General features: G+C 38.1%; 1 protein-coding gene across 1 annotated transcript; it reads right to left on the bottom strand.

The window, feature by feature from the left end:
• Positions 1–3726: 3726 nt before the first annotated feature.
• Positions 3727–26010, bottom strand: LOC141399073 (trypsin eta-like). The gene is made up of 4 exons (XM_073977136.1): positions 25787–26010; positions 4775–4991; positions 4419–4704; positions 3727–4349 (listed from the first exon to the last, which is right to left on the bottom strand). The coding sequence occupies exons 1-4, from the start codon at positions 25872–25874 to the stop codon at positions 3969–3971; spliced, it is 972 nt and encodes a 323-aa protein (XP_073833237.1). The 5' UTR covers positions 25875–26010; the 3' UTR covers positions 3727–3968.
• Positions 26011–26281: the final 271 nt, after the last annotated feature.

The following is a 26281-nucleotide window of genomic DNA, read 5'->3' on the forward strand; positions in this document are numbered from 1 at the left end:
GAACAATTTATAAATGTATTACAACTGTTAAAGTTATTTTAAAAATATGAAAAATTTTGGAGTGTTTCTGCGAGAAATTAAATCGATTTGTAACAACCATGTGATCATCCTGGTTTCGCAGACTGTTTAAAGTTCTACTCTATTAAGGTGATAATTGTAAAGATTCCTTTGCCTCGATGACAAAAGGATTTTCTAAAGAATTCAAAAAGCCAAAGCATAGTGTAATGAGATTTTAATGACTCATTAATGGTAAAGTCCTCTATTCTATAGAAGACCTTAACTGAGGTCCTATATTCTTTAGAAGACCTCATCTGAAATCCTCTATTCTATGGATGATCTCATCTGAGGTCCTCTATTCTAAAGAAGATGTCAACATAGGTTCTCTGTTCTATGGAAGACCTCAACTGATCTCCTCTATTCTATAGAAGACCTCAACTGAGGTCCTATATTCTTTAGAAGACCTCAATTGATGTCCTCTATTCCATAGATGTCCTGAACTGAGGTTCCCTATTCTATAGTAAAGCTCAACTGAAGTTATTTATTCTATATATGACGTCAACTGAAGTTATCTATTCTATAGGAAACCTCAACTGAGATTATCTATTATATGTATATATGACCTCAACAGAGGTCTTATGTTTTATAGAAGACCTCAACTAAGTTCCCCTATTCTATAGAACATCTCAACTGAGGTTATCTATTCTATATATGACCTCAACAGAAGTCCTCTGTTCTATAGAAAACCTCAACTGAGTTCCTGTATCCTATAGAAGACCTCAACTCAGGTCCTCTATTCTATAGAAGACCTCAACTGAGGTCCTCTATTCTATAGAAGACCTCAACTGAGGTCCTCTATTCTATAGAAGACCTCAAATGAGTTCCTCTATCCCATAGAAGACCTCAACTGAAGTCCTTTATTCTATATTAGACCTCAACTGGGGTCCTCTATTCTACAGAAGACCTCAATTGAGGTCTTCCATTCTATGAAAGATCTCTATTGAGGTCCTCTATTCAATATATCACATCAACTGAAGTTTTTTATTCTATAGATGACTTTAACTGAGGTCCTCTGTTCTAAGAAGACCTCAACTGAGGTCCTCTATTTTGAGGTCTTCCATTCTATGGAAGATCTCTATTGAGGTCCTCTATTCAATATATGACATTAACTGAAGTTTTTTATTCTATAGATGACTTTAACCGAGGTCCGCCATTCTAAAGAAGACCTCAACTGATCTCATATATTCTATAGACGACCTCAATTGATCTCCTCTCTTCTATAGAAGACCTCAACTGAGGTCCTCTATTCGATAGAAGACCTCAACTGAGGTCCTCTATTCTATAGAGACCTCAACTGAGGTCCTCTATTCTATAGAAAACCTCAACAGAGGTCCTCTGTTCTATAGAATACCTCAATTGTGGCCCTCTATTCTAAAGAAGATCTCAACTGAGTTTCTCTATTCTAAAGACGACCTCAACTAAGGTCCTCTATTCTAAAGAAGACCCCAACTGAGGTCCTCTATTCTATAGAAGACCCCAACTTAGGTCCTCTATTCTATAGAAGACCTCAATTGAGTTCTTCTATTCTATTGAAGGCCTCAACTGAGGTCCTGTATTCTATAGAAGGCCTCAACAGAGGTCCTCTATTCTATAGAAGACCTCAACTGAGGTCCTCTATTCTATAGAAGACCTCAACTGTGGGCCTCTATTCTAAAGATGATCCCAACTGAGGTTCTCAATTCTATAGAAGACCTCAATTGAGGTCCTCTATTCTACAGAAGACCTCAATTGAGGTTCTCTATTCTATAGAAGACCTCAACTGAGGTTCTCTATTCTATAGAAGACCTCAACTGAGGTTCTCTATTCTATAGAAGACCTCAACTGAGGTCCTCTATTCTTCAGAAGACCTCAACTGAGGTCCTCTATTCTTCAGAAGACCTCAACTGAGGTCCTCTATTCTACAGAAGACCTCAACTGGGGTCCTCTATTCTATATAAGACATCATCTGGGGTTCTCTATTCTATAGAAGACCTCAACTGTGGCCCTCTATTCTACAGTAGACCTCAACTGTGGACCTCTATTATAAAAAAGACCTCAGTTGATCTCCTCTATTCTATAGGAGACCACAACTGAGGTCCTCTTTTCTATAGAAGATTTCAACTGAGGTCCTCTATTCTATAGAAGACCTCAACTGAGGTAGTCTATTCTATAGAAGACCTCAACTGAGGTCCTCTATCCTATAGAAGACCTTAACTGAGGTCCTCTATTCTATAGAAAACCTCAACTGAGGTCCTCTATTCTATAGAATACCCCAACTGAGGTCCTCTGTTCTAAAGAAGACCTCAACTGAGGTCCTCTATTCTATAGAAGACCTCAACTGAGGTCCTCTATTCTATAAAAGGCCTCAACTGAGGTCCTCTATTCTATAGAAGACCTCAACTGAGGTCCTCTATTCTATAGAAGACCCCAACTGAGGTCCTCTGTTCTAAAGAAGACCTCAACTGAGGTCCTCTATTCTATAGAAGACCTCAACTGAGGTCCTCTATTCTATAAAAGGCCTCAACTGAGGTCCTCTATTCTATAGAAGACCTCAACTGAGGTCCTCTTTTCTATAGAAAACCTCAACTGAGGTTCTCTATTTTATTAAAAGACTTAAACTGAGGTCCTCTATTCTATAGAAAATGTCAATTGACCGCTATTCTATAGAAGACCTCAACTGAGGTCCTCTATTCTATAGAAGACCTCATCTGAGGACCTCCATTCTATAGAAGACCTCAACTGAGGTCCTCACCTCAACTGTGGTGCTCTATTCTATAGAAGACCTCAACTGAGGTCCTCTATTCTACAGAAGACCTCAACTGAGGTCCTTTATTCTATAGACTATACTCTATCATCTGAAATCCTCTATTCTAAATCAGACCTCAACTGTGGCCCTCTATTCTAAAGAAAATCTCAACTAAGCTTCTCTATTCTAAAGACGACCTCATTTGATCTCTATAGAATAGAGGAGATCTTCTATAGAATAGAGGAGATCAACTGAGGTCCTCTTTTCTATAGAAGACCTCAACTGAGGTTCTCTATTCTATAGAATACCTCATCTGAAATCCTCTATTCTATAGAATACCTCATCTGAAATCCTCTATTCTATAGAAGACCTCAACTGGGGTCCTCTATTTGATAGAAAACCTCAACTTAGGTCCTCTGTTTTATGGAAGACCTAACATACATAGCGTGTTTGGTACATAAAATACAGGAAATCGGCCGAAAATATATATGGGAGCTATACCCAAAGCTGAACCGATATCGACATAATTTGGCACATTTATTTCTAGAACAAATTTCATCACACATTCCAAACTTCAGCGAAATTGGACATATATAGCTTGTTTGGTGCATAAAATAAGGAAGTCGGCCAAAAATATATTTATATGGGAGCTATATCCAAATCTGAACCGATTTGAATATAATTTGTAAATTTATTTCTACACCAAATTCCCTCACACATACCAAATTTGGAGATTGTATCTGTAACCGTTATAAAGATATTTGCATATAAAATCTAAAATTTTTGGAGGTTCCTCCGGTTTTCATGCTATGCCTCCTGATCAACGCGAAATTTCAAAAAAAAATTATATAGCCTATTTTCATTTCAGGCTATGTTGCAATGTACCCTAAAAGTTTCAGGAAAATCGGTTCAGCGGTTTTTGAGTCTATAAGGCACAAACAAACTTACAATCTCAATTTTATTTGTTGATAATCAAAGATAATTAACAATTTCTATAATTCATCTTAACTATTTACATACATATACACATATTTACAAATTCAATAAAACATCCAACTTTGATCATATCTGCTAATTTTTAAATACTTCAGTTTATCACATTTGAGTCCAATGATCAAAACGACGACGTATGGATAGCCTGATTTTAAATTCATTTAAATTCGTTTCTCTTAAACTATTTTTGCTATCACTGTCTAAAAAATAACAGAAAACTTAATATTATTATAAAAGGAATGTATGAAAACTTCAAATTCCCAGAACTATTCTTGTACAAATTATAATCAAATGTGCGGTTTTTCTCAACAATCCAATCATAATAGAACGAGACATTTGTATATACACCAGGATTGTAGGCTTGGCCACAGCCAACGCCCCACGAAACAATGCCCACTTGCCGATCGTCACAAATCAGGGGACCGCCTGAATCACCATAACAAGCACCAACACCACCTGCAGAAAAATCTCCAGCACAAATCATGCTAAGTGGTATGTTACCGTAGGCAGCATCACAATTTGTATAGGATATGCTGTGCACTTCAGAATATAATAGATTGTTTGGGTTAAGACCCTAGAAGAGAGAAAAGTTTTAAAAATATGGAATCCTTGTTGCATCATAAGAAATCATGATGGTGCTCACCATTTCATTTCTACCCCAACCACTGACATTGCAGGGTGCATCAAAATTCAATATGACATCATTTAAACGTATAGCTTGTGCCGTTGGCCAATCCCATGGTATATAGCCATTAATGAATACCAATCCAATATCATTAATCAAAGTTGTGGAATTGAAGCCAGCATGCTTTACAATCTCTTGAACATAATATTGCAACATATTGGCTTCTTTGACATATAATTGACTAGAGCCGACTACAACTGTAAATTCTCCAGCTGTGCGATTGGTTGCGGGATCAGTGTTGTGGCTAAACAATCAAAATGGTTTGGACAATTTTAATATTGAAAGAAAATTGAGATTAAAATGTTTTCACTTACTTTATGAAGCAATGTGCTGCTGTCAGTATAACCCGTTGTGTAATAATGGTTCCACCGCAATCATGTCCATATCCAAAGCCATGAGAATTTTCGTTTGCCACCAAACGCAATGAGACCTGATATTTGGCATTATTGATCGAAAGTGGAGTGCCTCCAATGATTTTCGATTCCATAGATGGTTTCGAAGCATTTACGGCAGTATCTGCTGATAAAGTACCTGAAAGGAAAACATAAAATGATCGCACAAAAAACAATAATACCTCCCTGATTTTATAAATTAGATGAGGTACTGGATGAAAGATACCAAGCAACGGTTCTGACCGGCTTTATTATGGCAAAACTCAGGGTTTATCTTGGTACCTCTCTCATCTCAAGTGGACACTGACCTCGCCGTGGTGTGTCCTGGGGAGCTGTCTTTAACACCCGTTAAAGGTAGGGAGCGCGTTCACTTCAAAAACATGAGTTTGGGCGTCGTATTAGTAACCCTCCCCTTTAAAAACCTCCCCTTAAAAAACGAAAAACAAACCCCTCTAAAGTTGACAACCCACGCAAACGTTTTAAGGACCATGATCTGTAGCTGGAATGTTCGGTCTCTTTATACAGAAAGTGCGTAGGGCGATGTTCTTGAAAAATTCAAGGCCGTTATTACACAACACCACCCAAAGATGAGGCGCTGTATTAAAGCTGCCATGACATAAAGCATGAGTTTGGTTGCGGTTTTTTTCATTTTGCACTTTGTAATATTTTCGAAAATTTGCACATTTTGTGTTCCACAGAACCGTTATTTTTGGTAAGTGATATGTTAGTTGAGTGCCTAAGTTCTCAAATTCTTTGCTCTCTTTTTAATTTTTTTTACACCAACGTTTTCTTCTGCTAATTTTTGAAAAGCAATGCAAAGTGAAAAGCGATAAGTTGTTTCGTGGAATAGGGCCCTGATCTCCAGTGTCACCCCGGTGGATGAAAGATTTTCTGCAAAACGGATGAAAGCTAAATTTATTTGAGCTCATGTTCCCACGGAAGACAAAAACAAACTGCAGTTCTGAAGTCTATCAGCCTATTCCATTGTCAGAGGTTTCACTATGGAGACTGAATTTTCCGACTGTTGAGCCAAAGATATTCTCCTTTCCTATTTTGGCATTAAAATCACCTAGAATAATTTAGTAGCATGGGCAGGATTACGATCATATTTTTCATCTAAGCAACCGTAAAATGTATCTTTGGTCTGTTCGTCCTTGTCTTCAGCTGTAGCATGAGCTCAAATAAAGCTGATGTTGGATAATTTTGAATTCGACCAAAATACAATAAATCAAATTAATCACGCTGTGATAGATGGAAGACATTCTTCAAGCAAGTTGGATGTAGGATCGTCCCGAGGAGCAAACATAGACCACGACCACCACCTTCTTCCAGCAATGGTACGTACCCGATTAAACGTAGCAAATAAAGTACTAACAGACACAACACGGAAGTCGGGCATCGGTAAGCTGCGATCACAACATATAGCCACAGCACATTCCGCTCAACTGGTCCAATAGCTTAAGCAAAGCGTTTCTCGTCCTGATACGTTTTCAAAGTATAGCCCACTCCATGCGAATAGCCACAAAATCCATACTTAAATTCCAGACACCTCCACCAAATAACCCAGGATATGACCAGGAATGTCGTGCTGCTACCGAAGAGAAGAATGCGGCATATAGGGCTACACAATAGGTAATTTGGTAACTGATAAAGATGGTGTATTCAGGATATGGAAAGAGCAAATTGTTGGTATCCAATACTAGCGAAGACCGAAGATAAGAAGGTAAAGACAGCAATAAACCGGGTGAAGAATAACAAGGCAGCAGGAGGCAATGGTCTACCAGCAAAGCTGTTCAGAACCTGAGGCGAAACGCTGATAAGGTGTATGCATCAGCTATTAGGAAGACTTACGTTCCTCCAACATCTGGAAGACGATTGGAACCTGAGCATCAAGTGTCCCGTACAAAAGAAGGAGATAAGACTGTGAGATTTAACTACAGGGGCATAAGTACACCCGCTATATGTCAGTGATATTGTGCAAAGAACTAAAGATTATGGCCAATGAAACAATTGGGCAAGACCAGTGGAACTTTAGACCTGACAAATCCGCCATTGACCAGATATTTATCCTGCAGCAAATTCTAGAAAAGACCCAAGAGATGCAGATCGACACCTACAATTATAAATCAGCATTCGAAGGTCTGCTACGTTCTATGTTATTCCAAGCCATGTCTGAATTTGGTATCTCCGCTAAACTCATTCGGCTTTGTAAGATGACATTAACCTATACTTGGTTCTCAGTTAAAATAGGAAAGAACCTCCCTGAAGAGTTTAGTTCCAAAAGAGGTTTCATAGAATACAGACTTTCGTGTGACTTATTCCACATTCTGCTGCAATAGGTAATACAAGATGCAGCTGTTAAAAGAAATTTACAACAATAGCCACATGTTACTTGCTTATGCTGATGACATAGACATCATGGGTCGATCAGTAAAAGCAGTAACTGATACCATTATGAAGGTCAAAGGAGAATCTGCAAAAATGGGTCTGACGGTAAACTGCGAGAAGACCATGATGATGGTGTCGAAGCGCAATGCGTCCATTGAGCTCGGACCAACTGTTAAAGTTGGTTCCTATGATGTTGATGTAGTTTAAAAATTCGTCTACCTCGGCACCACCATAAACACAAGAAACAACATCAGTTGTGAAATATGGAGACGAATTGTATTGACCAACAGATGCTACTTTGGCTTAAGTAAGTGGTTTAAAAACAACGCCACATCTCGTCTAACAAAAGTTACACTTTACAAAAGGCTGATATTACCCGTGCTTATGTATGGCTCGGAAGCATGGGTACTTGCGCTAGTAGATAAAGCAGTGCTTGGAGTGTTTGAGAGAAAAACTCTTCGAAAGATCTAAGAGCCAATCTGCGTACAACGACATCAGTATAGTGAAATATATCGAGATACAACAAGTGCGTAGGCTGGGCCATGTCCAAGAATGAGCGATGAAGAACCCGCTAAAAAGGTGTATAAATACGGTACACACAGAACTGGAAGGTCAAGTCTTCGATGGAGTAAACAAGTGGAAGAAGAATCGAAAAATGCGGCATTCCAAAATGGAAAAGCAAAGCAACAAATAGAGAGGAATGAATTTTTTTTTTAGTTTTGCACACGTGTTGGCTCCGTAGCCTGGGTACTTGCGCAAGCAGACATGGCAGTGCTTGGTGTGTTTGAGAGAAAAATTCTGCGAAAGATCTACGGACCAATCTGCGTTGACGGTGAATATCGACGTCGCATGAACCACGAACTGTATCTGCTATACAACGACATCAATATAGTTAAACGTATCGAGATACAGCGATTGCGTTGGCTAGGCCATATCATACGAATGAGCGATGATGAAGCCGCTAAAAAGGCGTATAAATACGGACCGCCTGGCGGTGCACGCAGAATTGGCAGGCCAAGGAATAGATGGCGCAAACAAGTGGATGATGAGATGAAAAGGCGCGGTATTCCAGAGTGCGAAGCAACAAATAGAGAGGAATGGAGATCTTGTCTTAGTTCGGCCTATGGAACAAATGTTCTGTAATGGGCCAGCTAAGTAAGTAAGTACACGTGTTCTCTAGATGGTTACTTAAGTACGGAGGTAAGTAAGCTCTAAAAATAGATGCTTGATTCAAGAACCCTTAAAAAACTATATATATAATCATTTGCTATGTCATGTTGCAATTGTGTTTATTAAAACAAACTTATCAATATTTACAAAAAAGCTTTAAATATTGATTTAAATGAGTACTTCCTGCACACTTTCCAGCTATATAGAGTGGCAACTATTAGATGTCCGTCAATAATGTATATAGTAAACAAATAACACTTCACTGTCTAAGGTCTTAGTAATTATATTTCTATTTGTTCAAGTGAGGTCGTAATAGATTCGATCTTTTCATCAGCATTTAAAGCCATCTTATCGATCCAATAGATATGAAGTTTGTGTTTTTATGTACACACGTGTATATTTTCTTTTATGTTTACAGCTATAAAAGTTTTATTACAATGCATCTTTATAAGACACCCATGAATAAGACCCCCCACCCAGGCATTCCAGGAGGGATCTTCAGAAAGAGAGGTCCAACGTCATATGAGAACCCTTAGATCAACAAGCCTCTCGAGCAGGTTTAAATAGCATTCACATGGATGCAGTTGCAGATGCATAAACTACTATCGTTTGAATGCGGTCCTTGAAGAACATCTCCCATATGTCGCAGCTGAGGACGTCAGCCGCCACGACAAACCCGAGTTTGTTTCGCTCAACTACGTTCGGAATAGTGCAGCCATCTAAATTCTTATAGGGTAATTACCGATGACACCGTGCAAAATATCTGTCCCGCATGCGGCAAAGACCCGCATAATACAGTACACCTTTTCAACTGCCCTTCCAGACTTACTCAATTAACTCCAGTAGATCTGTGGTTACATCCCATCGAAACACGCAAATACGTAGAACTGGAGATACACCCAGAGCCATATTAAGCAGAACAAGCAAAAAAGTATCAGTCGGCTTTGCCGGCAGAGATATACCCACAGCCTTTGTCTGGGGTCTTTTCAGAATTGTGTGGCCCTTTTTGGACATTTAAACTAGCCGACAAAAATGATGATTAGGATTAAAATTAAAAAAATGTTGCGAAGGAGGTATTTGAAGGAATGGACCAACATAGTTCATTATGGAAGTGGATCTTATTTAGGGAGTCATATCTTTTCGATAGATATTGAGCCCACCAGTCATTTCAGTGGGTCATCGTATAAATTTTTGGACCAGTATGCCAGAAAGCATGGACTTGTCCACGGAAAACATAATATCGTTCTAGACATGACCACAACGAACAACATCGGTATACATTTACAAAAGATCTTCGAACATAGCCTTAACTGCACTTAGGTACAAACGTTAAATTTTTATGGGAGAGGTATCCTAAGAAGAGGGCCTATATGGACCATTTTAAAAGTTAAACTAAATTTGGACAAAATATTAGGAGATTCAAAGTTTGGACCAAATTGGTTGATAGGTTCGGGAGTTATCGTGTTCTCCAGCCACCACATATAATGCCATAAGGGGTTCTACACCTATCGGGCTGTTTTCTAAAGACGTATGGATTTGCCTCTAAAAACTTTTATTGTCATAATTGAGGCAGCAAATTCAAGTAGCTTCATAAAAATGAAGGTGATTCGAGAGCAGGTCTTAAAGTGAACTTATCCGCAATTTTGTGTGGGAAGTAACCGAAGGAGTGGACAAATATAGTCCATATTCAAACCTATATCTATATCTGGTAAATATATTAGGATGTATTAAGTATGAACCAAATCGGGCACTCCCTTCAAAAGTTATCGTGGCCAAATTTTTTCCGAACATTTTGGAATTTTTGTGGGGGAGGTACCTGAAGGAGTGGAACGATATGGCTTATCTTCGAACTTAAACTAAGTTTGAACAAAATATAAGGAAGGTCAAATTTTGGACAGAATCGACAAATCCGTTCGAGAGTTATCTTGCGCTCCAATCCCCACACACAGTGCCACAAGCCTTTCAGGCTATTTTCTCAAGAAGTACACTATGCAACACTGAAAATGCAAACAACTTCTAGTATGAATTTTTTGAAAGTACATATTTAGACTACAAAAACCTTAGTAGGGTTTTGTCCTGTCAGATCCAGTTCGGATTTTATGGCCTCATCTAAATCGGGCTAAATCTACACTTTTTTGCATTTATCAGGCCTTTATCGCAGAAACGAATAGGAATTTGGCCTTGCTGTCTTTAGCAATATTGTAGCACTAAACTAGTAGAACTTATCTTTTGAAAAAACCACAATAGAAAAACTCCATCTAGAGCATCAAAATCTATAAAATATAGAAAATTTTACATAATTGCCGAAATTCTGGTCAGTATCGGCTAAACTATTGGGAGTTGAACCAAGCAACCTTTTGAAAAAATGTTCCAAATTTCGTTCTCAACAATTCTTTAGAACATTCTGAAACTCTAAAATGCTTACTTCATGTTGTTTCAGCGGTATTTTGCATCATATCTTTTACATCACGTATTTCAAACACTGTTCACACCAACAGTTTATTCTCGCATTTCGGATTTCACTACATTATTGACATTTTTATTAAATCGTCGTTGAAAAATGTACTGAAAAGAACGGCATAGAGGCATTTTACAACAATGACATGTTCTGAAAAGTTGAGTATTACATTCCAGGGTATATTTTTCCAAAGGAAAATATTCATTAAAAATTAACGGTTTTGGAGATACGTTGCGAAATGTATACAAATTGTGGAATTTTTGCATATATTTTAAAATTTGAGGCAAAAATGTAGTTCTTCGAGTTCATTATTTCTCCAAATATTTTATTCTTGTAATTTTCTACAAATTTGCTTCAGAGGTCAGAAGAAGATTCGCATTGGTTTCAGAGATATAGCCCCGAACTTCTTTAAAAACTCAATATTTAACCATGTTTAGGTGGGGCCATAAAATCCGAGCTGGATCTGACACAACAAAACCCAACTAGGGTTTCTTGTCGTTTGGGTCTGTACTTCAAAAAATCCTCAGTTCGAATTGTTTGCACAAGATCACCTTAAAAATGTTGCACAGTGGTATGGACTTGCCCCTGATGAAAGATATACCATCGTATAGGGGGCAATGAATACAAGTTGCTACAGCAAAGCGATTCGAGAGTAGCTTCTGAACTGAACTTTTCCCAATTTTTGTGTGGGAGGTATCCGAAGGAATGTACCGATTGAGCCCATGTTGGAACTTTATTTAAGTCTGGTAGAAATTTCACGATGTGCCAAGTATGGACCAAATCTGTTACTCCCCTCAAGAGTTATCGTCCGCACAAATTTTCCAAACATTTTCGAACTTTTGTGGGGGAGGTACCCCATCTTCGAACTTAAACTAAGTTTGGACAAAATATTGCGAAAGCCAAATTTTGGACCGAATCAGTTGATCCGTTCGAGAGTTATCGTGCCCTCCAGCCGGACGGACATGGCTAAATCAAGTCCAAATTTTCTGAAACGGATTTCGTCCAAACATACTAGACCCCATTATTTCGATGAGGCAAATTTTGCCCGTATAAAAGTGCATATACCCCCGTTAGCATAAATGCTGAGGGTATAAAAACGAACATAAACCATATAAAATACTATAACAATCTCTGGTGTAGATGGTACATGAAAACACAAGGGAGGATTGGTGTAGACTGCCGGAGGAGCACTTTGTCTCATTGTGATCTTATCTTGTAGTTACATAACCTGTTGGAATGCAGATCAACCCTCGTGATCTTATCTGATGGTAAATCACCAACTGAGCGATTTTATTTAATTTTCTTCTAGTTAGGTACTGCTTATGAGAAGCCGCAAATACGTCTAGTACAGAGTTATCCATTTTAGTAGTAATGGACAATAATGAGTTTTTTTTACAAAAGTAATTGAATAAATAATTTACATGGTTGTATTTTGTCAGTTAATTTTAAAATTCAATAAATCAATCAAAATAGAAAAGAGGATAAGTTACAAATTCACAATTACAAACGTACAAATGCTTTAAAACTGTTACTATTTAAAAGTAGAGGGCAGGTAATTTTACACTATAATTAGGCAGTTGTTCAACCGACAACGATGGACGTGTGATAAGTAGGGCTAGAATGTGGAAACAAGCTAGCAAGCTCGATTATAAGCGAGTTTTAGGGTTTCATAGTGGTGAGCGAGTAGTACTTTGTCGATTAAATACAAACTACGAGCAGTGAAACGCTTCCTCGCCAGGCATCAGTGTGAATGTCCAACGATAAACTAGTTGAAACATCTCTTTTATTTACATGGAGTGTATATTGGAATTTCCATGAGCAAGAAATAGTAAGTAATTTTCTCACCGTCTGCGGGCCAACTGCCTAACGACGAATTAAACGATTCTTCCATCGCACATTAAGTCGATAATTTGTAGACAATTGACGTGTCCCACGGTTTTATTTTAGTCTAGTCTATGCATATGTTTATAATTCCCACGACTGTATCTATTTTATTATTTTTTGGTTTTTAGTACATTTATCTTAAACATTGCAATATATGTTTAACAAAAAACCGTTTAACTTAAAAAGTTTTTTTACCTATTTTTATTTTCTAGTTTTTAGTTTTTATTTCGCATTCTGTTTAATTCGTTTAGTGCTTCATTATTGCAAGGTTTCTTGCCCGTTAGTTTATTGCAGTCCAACTCCTCTATACGTAGTCCCTGCAAAGATCTTACTCTACAAGAGCCACGTAGGCTTGACCTTCTTCAAACAGTTTCGCACCTAAGTATACGACTGCGTGATCCACAGTGCTGCCCTGCATTTTACGTATTGTAGAAGCCCATGATAGTATTAAAGGCAACATTCTTCTTTCAGCCGTCCCGTAATTGTACTTAGCTGGAAACTGTATGGCTTTCGGGTGTATAAGATGTACTGTATAGTGCACTGTATTCTTCTTATCAAGCCTTTTTATTTGATACCCATATTGGTGGGATTGATAAAAAATTGTTATCAGCCATTTGGTAGCGGCGGCCATCTTAGATTTCAATTTTGCATAATAAATTGTATTCTACTTGTTGAGACCTTTCATTTGATACCCATTATGAGGGGATTGATAAAACCTAGGTTATCCGCCATTTTGTAGAGGCCGCCATCTTAGATTTTAATTTTATATAGTACATTGTATTCTGCTTGTTGAGCCCTTCATTTGATACCCATATTGATGGGATTGATAAAACCTACGTTATCCGCCATTTTGTAGCGGCCGCCATCTTGGATTTCAATTTTTTATAGTATAATGTATTCTGCTTGTTGAGCCCTTTCATTTGATACCCATATTGATGGGGTTGATAAAACCTACGTTATCCGCCATTTTGTAGCGGCCGCCATCTTGGATTTCAATTTTTTACAGTATATTGTATTCTGCTTGTTGAGCCCTTTCATTTGATACCCATATTGATGGGATTGATAAAACCTACGTTATCCGCCATTTTGTAGCGGCCGCCATCTTGGATTTCAATTTTTTACAGTATATTGTATTCTGCTTGTTGAGCCCTTCATTTGATACCCATATTGATGGGATTGATAAAACCTACGTTATCCGCCATTTTGTAGCGGCCGCCATCTTGAATTTATAATGATAATGAATAAATATAAGCTTCGTTCCCGTACTTTTTAATGGTAAAACTCGTAAAAGAGAGAACTGCATAAAATTTGTTCTTACACACAAGTTTTCTGAAATAGTTCGGGAACGGAAAAATGGAAAATACGTCAAAAAAACTGGAGCAAATGTCAAAGTCGGCGTATCAGCCAATCAGACGCCGGCAACCATGTTACTATTTTTTTACTCGCCCAAATTTTTCGTGTAAAAAGTTTTTAAAGAGAGCGTCATTAAGCGCCATTTTTGTTTAAAGAGAAGTGAACATTTTACAACTTTTTTTGTGTACGGGAACGCTTTTTCGAGTAAAATGTGTAAAAGTCGTAAAAATTGTAAAAACTTTTTAGTTCTGGAACACAGCTATAATTGTATTGTCACCAAGATCCAAAGTGTATACAAAATTTCAGATTAATCGGTTGACAGGAAGAGGGTGAAATTTGAATTACTAAATTTGACCCAAGAATAAATAATCTTTATATATAAAACTCAATTGTCGTTTGTTGGTAATTGAATCAGTTGAAAACGGCTGGAGCGATTTGGATAATTTTTTGTGGAAATGTTAGTCATAGTCCAGTTTAGGTTTTTATGCAAAGAAAAATTGGCCACGCCCACTTTTCCGCCCACTTTTATAAATATGTTATATCTACGAAACTACTCAACAGATTTTCCTGAAAATTTCCGGGAACGTAGAGTGATGGCCCCCTGTTGAAATAGGCTACACATTTGGTTGAATTTCGGATCGGGCGGGGTACCTCCCCTATGCCCTATTTTTGTAAAAATGCAATATTTGCAACAATTACAAATGTATCGCTTTGAAAATTAATTTCCGAGTCAATGGCGATTGTGTCTCCGACCTTACGTGCTTATTTGGGGCATTAAGACTGGACAACGCCCACTTTTTTAAATATGTTATATCTACAAAACTACTGAATCAATTTTCCTGAAACTTTCAGCGAATGTACAGGGTTGGTCCCCGATAAAAATAGGCTACATATTTTTTGACTTTATTTATTTATACTTTGGAATTTATTTACGAGTCAATGGCGATTGTGTCTCCAACCTTACGTACTTATTTTGGGACTTAAGATCCGACCACGCTCACTTTCTAATTAGGTTATATCTACAAAACTATTGAAGGAAATCGCGATTTATCTAAACTTTTAAATCTTTAAAAATAAAAATCAAATGTCGTTCGTTGGTCATGGCATCAGTTGAGAACGGCTGGACCGATTTCGATATTTTTTTATGCAAAGAAAATGTACGCCCACTTTTTTCAATTTTTAATTTTTATCATTTCTACAAAAACTGCTGAACCGATTTTCCTGAAATTGCCAGGGAATGTACAAGGATGGCCCCCGCTTAAATTAGGGAACAAATTCAGTTGAATTTCGGAAGGGGCGGGGTACTTCCCCTATACCCTAATTTTTATACCCTACACCACTATGTGGGGAGGGTATTATAAGTTGGTTTTGGCCAAAAAGTTTGTAACGCATCGAAATAATGGTCGTAGACCCATACTTATATATATCAAAATGAATGTCTCGACGAGCTGAGTCGATCTGGCTATGTGTGTCCGTCCGTCAGTCCGTCCGTCCGTCCGTCCGTCTGTCCGTCTGTCCATCTAAACCTTGTCTTTATAAATAAAAATCAACTATCGTTCGTTGGTAATGGCATCAGTTGAGAATGGCTGGACCTATTTTCGACTTGGGTTTTTATGCAAAGAAAATTTGACCATGCCCACTTTTACGCCCACTTTTTTCAATTTTAAATTTTTATCATTTCTACAAGAACTGAAATTGCCAGGGAATGTACAGAGATGACCCCCGCTTAAAATAGGCTACAAATTCAGTTGAATTTCGGAAAAGGCGAGGTACTTCCCCTATACCCTAATTTTTTAAAAATGTTATATTTACAATAATTACGAATGTTTCTATTTAGAAGTTAATTTGCGAGACAATTGTGGTTGTGTCTCCGACCTTACCTACTTTTTTAGGAACCAAAGACTTGACCATACCCACTTTTTAAAATATGTTACATCTACAAAACTACTGAACCGATTTTCCTGAAAATGTCAGGGAATCTACAGGCATATTTTCTTGAATTTTGAAGAGGCATATTTAAAAAAACGTCTTACCTTTATGAATAAAAATCAAATGCTGTCATATCGCAACTTAGGATCCCTAGGGGGCGGGGTACTTCCCTTATGCGATATTTAAAAAAACCTAATATTTGCAAAAATTATGTATGTATCGTTATAAAAATATAAGGATTAATCTACAATCTAGGTACTTCTTTGGGGCCTATAGGCCCGACCACGCCTGTTTTTTTAATATGTTATAACTCCAATACTACTGAAGGGATTTCCATAAAATTTGTAGCAAAAGCTCAATGTTTGCCCTTGTCTTTATATATAAAACTCAATTGTCGTTTGTTGGTAATTGAATCAGTTGAAAACGGCTGGAGCGATTTGGATAATTTTTTGTGGAAATGTTAGTCATAGTCCACTTTAGGTTTTTATACAAAGAAAAATTGGCCACGCCCACTTTTATAAATATGTTATATCTACGGAACTACTCAATAGATTTTCCTGAAATTTGCAGGGAACGTAAAGTGATGGCCCCTGGTTGAAATAGGCTACATATTTGGTTGAATTTCGGATCGGGCGGGGTACCTCCCCTATGCCCTATTTTTGTAAAAATGCAATATTTGCAACAATTACAGATGTATCGCCTTAAAAATTAATTTCCGAGTCAATGGCGATTGTGTCTCCGACCTTACGTGCTTATTTGGGGCATTAAGACTGGACAACGCCCACTTTTTTAAATATGTTATATCTACGAAAGTACTGAATCGATTTTCCTGAAACTTTCAGCGAATGTACAGGGTTGGTTCCCGATAAAAATAGGCTACATATCTTTTGACTTTCGGATCGGGCGGGTACCTCCCCTATGCCCCATTTTTGTAAAAATGCAATATTTGCAACAAATACGAATGTATCGGTTTGGGAATTTATCTCCGAGTCAATGGCGATTGTGTCTCCAACCTTACGTACTTATTTCGGGACTTAAGATCTGACCACGCTCACTTTCTAATTAGGTTATATGTACAAAACTACTGAAGCGATTGTCAAGGAAATCGCGATTTGTTTAAATTTTTAAATCTTTAAAAATAAAATTCAAATGTCTTTCGTTGGTCATGGCATCAGTTGAGAACGACTGGACAAAGAAAATGTACGCCCACTTTTTTCAATTTTCAATTTTTATCATTTCTACAAAAACTACTGAACCGATTTTCCTGAAATTGCCAGGGAATGTACAAGGGTGGCCCCCGCTTAAAATAGGCTACAAATTCAGTTGAATTTCGGAAGGGGCGGGTACTTCCCCTATACCCTACTTTTTTAAAAATGTTATATTTACAATAATTACGAATGTATTTATTTCGCAAGACCTTAATATGTCATAACTCCAATACTACTGAAGGGATTTCCATAAAAAAGCTCAATGTTTGCCGTTGTTATGTATATATTATGAATTTCGGAAGAGGTGGGGTACCTTCCCCATGGCTTTCTGTTAAACGTTATATATATGCCAAATGTATGATTATATCGGTTTCAGCATACATTTTGGTAGGCAATGAAGTTGTGTGCACCCTAGGAACATATTTGGAGCCCAGATACCGGACCAGGCCTACTTTTTTTAATATGTTATATCTTGAAAACTGATGACCACGCCCACTCTTTTCAAAACATTATTTTTCAAAACTACAGAACCTAATATTCAGAAAATGTTCAGGAATTTCCCGTGGTCTAAAATGTTATATATTTGTAAACGAATTTCAGGGCCTATTATTTTATAATCGCTATATTTGCTAAACTTATGAGTGCATCGGCTTGCAAATTAGTTTTCGAGACAACGGTGGTTGCGCCCCCGATCAAGAAAAACTATACATTTAAAAATTTACTTGAATGGTAAGGTCCAACGGTCCATCAGGCATGAAAAGCTAAAACATATAAGTCTCAATAAGCGGGAGAATTCGATTTAACCAATTTTTAACCATTAAAATTAGATCGCTTTAAGACAAAGGCAGGGACATGGTCGATAATAAATCCTAAGAAGCATAAATTGGCTAAAAAATCCGACAAAGTCCGTAAGAGAAAAGAAAGGTTACAGACAAAAAATCCTTCTCGGTTTGACAATAGACCGAAAAAGTGAGGTAGAAAATACCTATTTTTTAATTTTCAAGCATAAAGTCGATATAAAGTTGTCATTAAAACTCATTACGACGGGCCAGCAACGCGGACCGGGGTCTGCTAGTAAATAAATAAATAAACAAACGGGGTGAGCTAAATAAAACCATTTAACAAATGGATTGCTTCAATACTGTTATAACAAAAAAAAATAAGGAAAGGATCATAGACCGGCGGGGCCGACTATATGATACCCTACACCACTGTGAATATGTAAAATATATATAGGAGATATACATATATCAATTTGAACTGATTTCTATATAATGTGGTACACTTATTACTAGACAAAATTCCGTCACACATTCCAAATTTCATCAAAATTGGACGTATATAGCGTGTTTGGTGCAGCAACTACATCAATATGGGAGCTATATCCAAATCTGAACCGATTTCGATGTAATTTGACACATTTATTTTTAGACCGAATTCAGTCACACATTCCATATTTCATCGAAATCAAACATATATAGCGTGTTTAATGCAGCAAATATCTGGAATCGGACGAACATATATATGGGAGCTATATCCAAATCTGAACCGATTTCGATATAATTTGACACACTTATTTCTAGACCGAGTTCAGTCACATATTCCATATTTCATCGAAATCAAGCATATATAGGTTGTTTGGTGCAGCAAATACGTCAAATCGACCGATAATATTCGATGTTATGTGGCACATTTATTTTTAGACCGAATTCAGTCCATATTGCATCAAAATCGGACGTATATAGCATGTTTCGTGCAGCAAATACGTCAAATCGGCCAAAATATATACGAGATCTATATCCAAATCTGAACCGATTTTCACCAAAAGCAATAGCGTTCTTCCTATGGCTAAACAAATTATATTCCCCAATTTTCAGCTGAATCTGACATAAAATGCGACCTGTACGTTGCGAACAAAAATACATGGACAGACGGACAGACAGACAGGCATAGATCGACTCAGAAAGTGATTATATGTATATCCCCAAAATGAACTATGGGTCTATTTCGTTTCCTTTTGTATGTTACATGCAAATGCACAAAGACATAATACCCCTTACCACAATGTGGTGTAGGATATAAAAACTGCAATTTTGGACGTAAACTTTTTAATGATAATTAAATTATAGTTATTTCATGAATTCCTTTGAATAAATAAAGAGTTTTGCGGATTTTGAAACTACAATATTCATAGATGAAAAAAAAACAAAAAACAAAAAAAATCGCCGGGGCGCTTTTTAAATAAATCGCGATTCAAGTTGACATTTTTATTGGTTTTTTACATTTTCACGATTTTTCTTAGAAACCGCAAGTCCTATCAAAATGGGACAATGAACGCCATTGGTGACTGTATTTTGAAGAAATGGACTCACTAATTCTAACAATGATAATTTCTGTAAAATTAAGAAACCTCTCGCAATTCTTCATAGTTTTGACCTCTAAATATTGGTGATTTACATATAGTGCAACATTTTTAGATGCTGCGGTGCAAATACCAAAATACGTTAAAAATTGTAATGCAGTGCAGACCTGAACTTGATCTGAAAGACATTATTAACAAAATTAATGGTGCAGACCTGCTGAATGGACCAAAAAACATTATAGATACAAATGAAAACAAAAAATTTTGACATTTCACACCTTAATAGATGTGAAGGGTTGTGGGGCTTCACCCAGAAGTGGACCTATGTTGGCAGTTTTGTGTGAGGAGGTTTTTTTATTCTTTAAAATCTTAAAATTTACATTTGCATCAAAATCGGCTGCAATTTTTGTCTTTAACCTTTAAAATACCCTATATGAGGGAACAAGGCATGTGGGGGTTATTCCAAAATGCGAACCTATATTGAAAATATTTTGTACATAAGTTTTCTATCCGCTGAACACTCAATATACCCATTTGCATCAAAATCGATTGAAAAATGAATGTAAAACGTACATGAGCGGTACGGGAAACCGCGGGTCTATGTGGACCAATTTGAGCCCCACACTGTCCACTAATATAAGAAACATTTGTGCAAAATTTTAGGAATCTACACCTTTTCCTTTAAAAGTTATTAGTAAAGTTCTGTTAAAGTGTTCATATGCACTGTGCGTAGGTCCGTCTGTTGAAATCAAGCTACAGCTCGCAATTTTTGAGATAGAGCTATGTAGTTTCCATTACTCCTAGGATGTTTGGTATTGCAAATGGGCTATATCGGTCCACGTTTTGATATAGCTCCCATAGAACGGTACCACCCGATTTTCGGTATTTTGAAGGTATTATCCTCATTATCACACCGAACTGGCTGAAATTTGTTACTTTGTCTTCCTTGGGGATATAAAACTTTCCCCCAGAAATTTGTCGGTATAGGTCCACGCCTTCATATAGCCCCCATAGAACGGTACCTTCCGATTTTCGGTATTTTGAAGGTTGTGGCCACAATAATCCATCGAAATGGCTGAAATTTTCTATTTGGTCTTCATTTGGGGTATTAAACCTTCCATATGAAATTTATCGGTATTGGTCCACGCCTTCATTTAGCCCCCATAGAACGTACCTCCCGATTTTCGGCATTTTGAAGGTTGTGGCCTCAATATTCTTCAGAAATGGATGAAATTTGGTATTTAGTATTCGTTGGGGGTATGCAACTTTCTTGTCGGTACAGGTCCACGCTTTAGTATAGGCCCCATAGGACGGTACCTCCCTATTTCCGGTATTTTGAAGGTTGTGGTCTCAATGTTCCATCGAAATTGCTAAAATTTGATATTTCGTCTTCATTTGGGGTATTAAACTTTCCATATGAAACCTGTAGGTATAGATCCATGCCTTTGTATAGCCTCCATAGAACGGTACCTCCCTATTCCGGTATTTTGAAGACTGTGGCCTCAATATTCCACCGAATTTCGGTATTTTGAAGGTTAGCCACATTGTTTTACTGAACTTGCTGAAAATTGATATTTAGTCTTCTTCATAAACGAAAGCGAGCCAAGTGTGAAACCCTACACCACTTGCACTGGATATTAGTTTCCCACACACATTATTTTGTATTATTGTATTAAGAAAAAAGCGGACAAAGGCTATATTAGGGACGGGGGCGACGATCCGATTAAAATTGGGAGCTTGATTACCTACGTTGTTAGAGCACATACACCAATCTAATTGCATCAATCTATAGGTGATCTTTCCTTCTTCCATTGGCAGGCTTTGCTGCCCCTCCTAGAAGCCGATATATTCGCTAAAGAATTTTTTTTTACATTCGTTTTTTGTCCATTCCGACCACTGAATATTATCCGAGAATCACCAAAAACCACATCAAACCCCACAAAATTTCGTGATTATCCGTTAAAAATTTCGACCAGTAGCGTGAATGCAAAATATCCAAAAATGAGATGGTTGTTTCACCACCACCACGCCAACCTGCTTTGTATCTTTGTAAAGGTGGGATTTTCTACTTTCAAAGTAGTCTTTGGAAGGGCCGCAACCAAAGGTGTAATATTCGTCATTACAATTAAAATCTCAAACATTAAAACTTGTGTTTGATTAGCAACTATTGCGATATCTCCGTATATATGTATAAGTATGAGTCTGCTGCCATTTCCATTCCCATTCGATGTGTTACAAACTTTTAGACCAAAACCAACTAATAATGCTTTTGAAATCATCAAGACCAAGCAATTGACATATCTGCGTTAAATGCATTTTTTGCATATTTCGTGTCTCAATCAATTTAAATATACTACCATAAGGGCGTATGATCAATGTAATAAATCAAGGTCCAAAATATGACACATTACTCATACGGGTGACGTAGGGGATGGAAGATACCAAGCAACGGTCCTGACCGGTTTTAACATGGCAAAGCCCAGGATTTATCTTGGTCCCTCTTTCATCTCAAGTGGACACTGACCTCCCCGTGGTGTCACCTGGGGAACTGCCTTTAACACCCGTTTAAGGTAGTTAGCTAACATGTGCCGCGCGTTCACCCATAAGAACGTTAAAAACTTGGGTTTGGGCGTCGGGTTAGTAACCCTCCCCTAGAAAAAACAGCCTACTATGAAAAAACGAAAGAAAAGAAAAACAAACCCCTCTAAAGTTGACGAACCCCGCAAACGTTTTAAGGACCATGATCTGCGAATCTGCACCTGGAATGTTCGCACTCTTTATAGAGAAGGTGCAGTCTTCGCATTGGCAGACGTACTTGAAAAGTACAAGGCCGATATTACTGCCATACAGGAAATACGATGGATTGGGAAAGGCGTCACAACAACACCTAAAGGTGACGCACTGTATTATAGCTGCCATGACGTAAAGCATGAGTTTGGTTGTGGATTCGTAGTTAGTCGGAGACTAAAACATCTGGTATCCAGCTTCACCCCAGTGAATGAAAGACTTGCTGCAATTCGCATAAAAGCTAAATTCTTCAACATCAGCTTTATTTGCGCTCATGCTCCCACTGAAGAAAAGGACGAACAGACCAAAGATATATTTTACGAGCGCTTAGAAGAAACATATGACCGTTGCCCTGCCCATGACATTAAAATCATTCTAGGCGATTTTAATGCCAAAATTGGAAAGGAGAATATCTTTGGCCCAACAGTCGGGAAATTCAGTCTCCACAGTGAAACATCTGACAATGGTATGAGGCTGATAGACTTTGCAGCTGCAAAAAACATGGTAGTTAGCAGTACCAGATTTAATCATCTCGATATTCATAAGGGCACCTGGCTGTCTCCAGATCAGAAGACAAGAAACCAAATTGATCATGTTGTGATAGATGGAAGACATTCATCGAGCGTGTTAGATGTACGATCGTTCCGAGGCGCAAACATTGATTCGGACCACTACCTTGTTGCAGCAAAGGTACGCACCCGCTTAAACGTAGCAAACAAAGTACGAACAGACACAACACGAAAGTTAGACATCGGTAAGCTGCAATCACAACAGATAGCCACAGCATATTCCACTCAACTAGCCCAATTACTTAATCAAAGCACTCCTCATCCCGATAACATATCAGCGCAATGGTAAAGCATTGCCCACTCCATGCAAACAGCCGCAAAATCCATACTTGGATACCAGAGACCTCCACCAAGGAATCCATGGTATGATAAGGAGTGCCGTGCTGCCACCGAAGAGAAAAAGGCGGCATAAACGGCTACTTTACAATCCGTAGCAACGCGTAGCGCACAAGAGAGATAAGGGAGAAAAGGAGAGAGGAGAAACGTCTTTTCCGCAGGAAAAAGAGAGAGATGGAAAAGCGGGAGTGTGAAAAAATCGAGATGTACAGGAGCCAGAATGAAGTCCGAAAATTCTACCAAAGAGTCAAGCATCAAACTGATGGCTTTGGTACAGGCACATCCTCCTGTAGAGACCAGCAAGGTAATTTGGTAACTCATACAGATAGTGTACTCAGGATATGGAAAGAACATTTTTCAAATCTGTTGGTATCCAATAGCAGCGAAGACGACGAAGATACCACAGTCCCAATCCCAGAAGATGGTATTGAATGTATACCGCCCAGCCAAGATGAGGTAAAGACAGCAATAAATCGGCTGAAGAATAATAAGGCAGCAGGGGCCGATGGCTTACCAGCCGAGCTGTTCAAAACCGGAGGCGACACGCTGATAAGGTGTATTCATCAGCTAGTTAGCACCATCTGGCAGGAAGAACGATTACCCGACGATTGGAACCTGAGTGTCCTGTGCCCCGTCCACAAGAAGGGAGATAAGACTGTATGCTCTAACTATAGGGGCATAAGTCTACTCCCTATTGCCTACAAGATCGTGTCAGGGATATTGTGCGAACGACTAAAGCCTATGGTCAACGAGATAATTGGACCATACCAATGCGGCTTTAGACCTGGCAAGTCCACCATTGACCAGATATTTACCCTGCGGCAAATCCTGGAGAAGACCCAAGAAATGCAGATCGACACCTACCACCTTTTTGTCGATTATAAAGCAGCCTTCGACAGCCCGCTGCGTTCAAAGGTATTCCAAGCCATGTCTGAATTTGGTATCCCCGCAAAGCTCATCCGGCTTTGCAAAATGACTTTAACTGACACGAGGTCCTCAGTTAAAATTGGAAAGAACCTCTCCGAAGAGTTTGGTACCAAAAGAGGTTTCAGACAAGGAGACAGCCTTTCGTGTGATCTCTTTAACATCCTGCTGGGAAAGGTTATACGAGAGGCAAACGTCAAAAGAAGTGGCACAATATACACCAATAGTCACATGTTACTTGCTTATGCTGATGATATAGACATCATAGGCCGATCAGTAAAAGAAGTAACTGATACCTTTATGAAGGTCAAAGGAGAATCTGCTAAAGTGGGTCTGGCGGTAAACAGTGAAAAGACCAAGTTGATGGTGTCGACGCGCAATGCGTCCATTGAGCTCGGACCGACTGTGGAAGTTGGTTCCTATAATATTGAGGTAGTAAAAGACTTCGTCTACCTCGGCACCTCCGTAAACACAACAAACGACATCAGTTGTGAAATAAAAAGAAGAATTGTATTGGCCAACAGATGCTACTTTGGTTTAAGTAAGCAGTTTAAAAACAAAGCCACATCTCGTCAAACAAAAATAACGCTCTACAAAACACTGATACTACCCGTGCTGATGTATGGCTCCGAAGCCTGGGTACTTGCGCAAGCAGACATGGCAGTGCTTGGTGTGTTTGAGAGAAAAATTCTTCGAAAGATCTACGGACCAATCTGCGTTGACGGTGAATATCGACGTCGCATGAACCACGAGCTGTATCTGCTATACAACGACATCAATATTGTTAAACGTATCGAGATGCAGCGATTGCGTTGGCTAGGCCATATCATAAGAATGAGCGATGATGAATCCGCTAAAAAGGCGTATGAATACATGCCACATGGCGGTGCACGCAGAATTGGCAGGCCAAGGAATAGATGGCGCAAACAAGTGGATGATGAGATGAAAAGGCGCGGTATTCCAGAGTGCAAAGCAACAAATAGAGAGGAATGGAGATCTCTTCTTAGTTCGTCCTATAGAACAAATGTTCTCTAATGGGCCAGCTGAGTAAGTAAGTAAGTAAGTACTCATACGCATCCAAACATAAATATCTCATCAAATTAATATGAGATCTAAAACACATTTTCTCTCTCATCGAGATTACCAAACATAAATATTCCCATTTACATATTCGCCTAAAAAAGGAACACCAGCAATAGTAGACAAAGTCAATAGGTGTCTCTCTTCTTTAGTAAATGAGAACATAATTTTTGAGTAAAAGATTAACACTCAACACAGCCGTTAAACTAAGGAGAAAATGCAAAGAGATTACCATAAACAAAAGTAAACAAATCATAAACGACTCTCTCATATACTCTTACTGTACTTCATATCTCAGATACACTATGTTAGGAGAAAAAAAAAAAAACAAAATATTCCCTGCTGCAATAACCGTTGTTAACCAATGTATCAAAGCGTTAAGAAATCACAAAAAAACAATCACTCAGTTAAGACGTTAACACTTTAATCAACACCTTGCCCAACACTATGTAATGACAATTAATTAATTTGTTTTGATTTACTTACTTCCATTGCTCGAAGGGAATGTGCACAACAAAATTACCAAAAGACTCTGCAACAGGGTCAATAGGATTTCGATTCGATTATTTATCATGATTTAATGATTTCGGTGATTTGCCAATTTCGAAGTAAAGTTTGTAATTCGCGCGCGTTGAATATCAAATCACAACTGATGTATTTTTGATTTTTCTGAACTTTAATGTGATTTGAGAAATGTAATTGATTCGTTATAAGTGACGCGACACAGCACCTATCTTCATATTTTATCGGCAGCAACAACGAAAAAAAAAACAAGTAAAAAAGCATTAAGTTCGGCAGGGCCGAACTTTTCATACCCTCCACCATAAAATATTCTGAACTAAAATGGAATAATTACTTTTCAATCCTGTCCCCAACTTTAAGTGGGTACGTTAAAATGTCAGATAATGTTTATGTACATTTATGCTTCATTCGGGAGGCCCTTTTTTATGGTGCCTATATCTAACTATGTATGTTGACAAT

This window comes from Musca autumnalis, unplaced genomic scaffold (genome assembly GCF_047663935.1).
Source record: "Musca autumnalis isolate F117 unplaced genomic scaffold, ASM4766393v1 scaffold_3, whole genome shotgun sequence".
Lineage (NCBI taxonomy): Eukaryota > Metazoa > Arthropoda > Insecta > Diptera > Muscidae > Musca > Musca autumnalis.

What these genes read in the sequence shown, in the direction of transcription:
- LOC141399073 (XM_073977136.1), bottom strand. Translation starts at nt 25,874, where the DNA reads ATGATAAATAATCGAATCGAAATCCTATTGACCCTGTTGCAGAGTCTT. An exon ending in GCAGCACATTGCTTCATAAA is followed by an intron (nt 4,705 to 4,774) that starts GTAAGTGAAAAC and finishes TTGATTGTTTAG; the next exon opens with CCACAACACTGATCCCGCAA. An exon ending in GTTGGGGTAGAAATGAAATG is followed by an intron (nt 4,350 to 4,418) that starts GTGAGCACCATC and finishes TCTCTCTTCTAG; the next exon opens with GGTCTTAACCCAAACAATCT.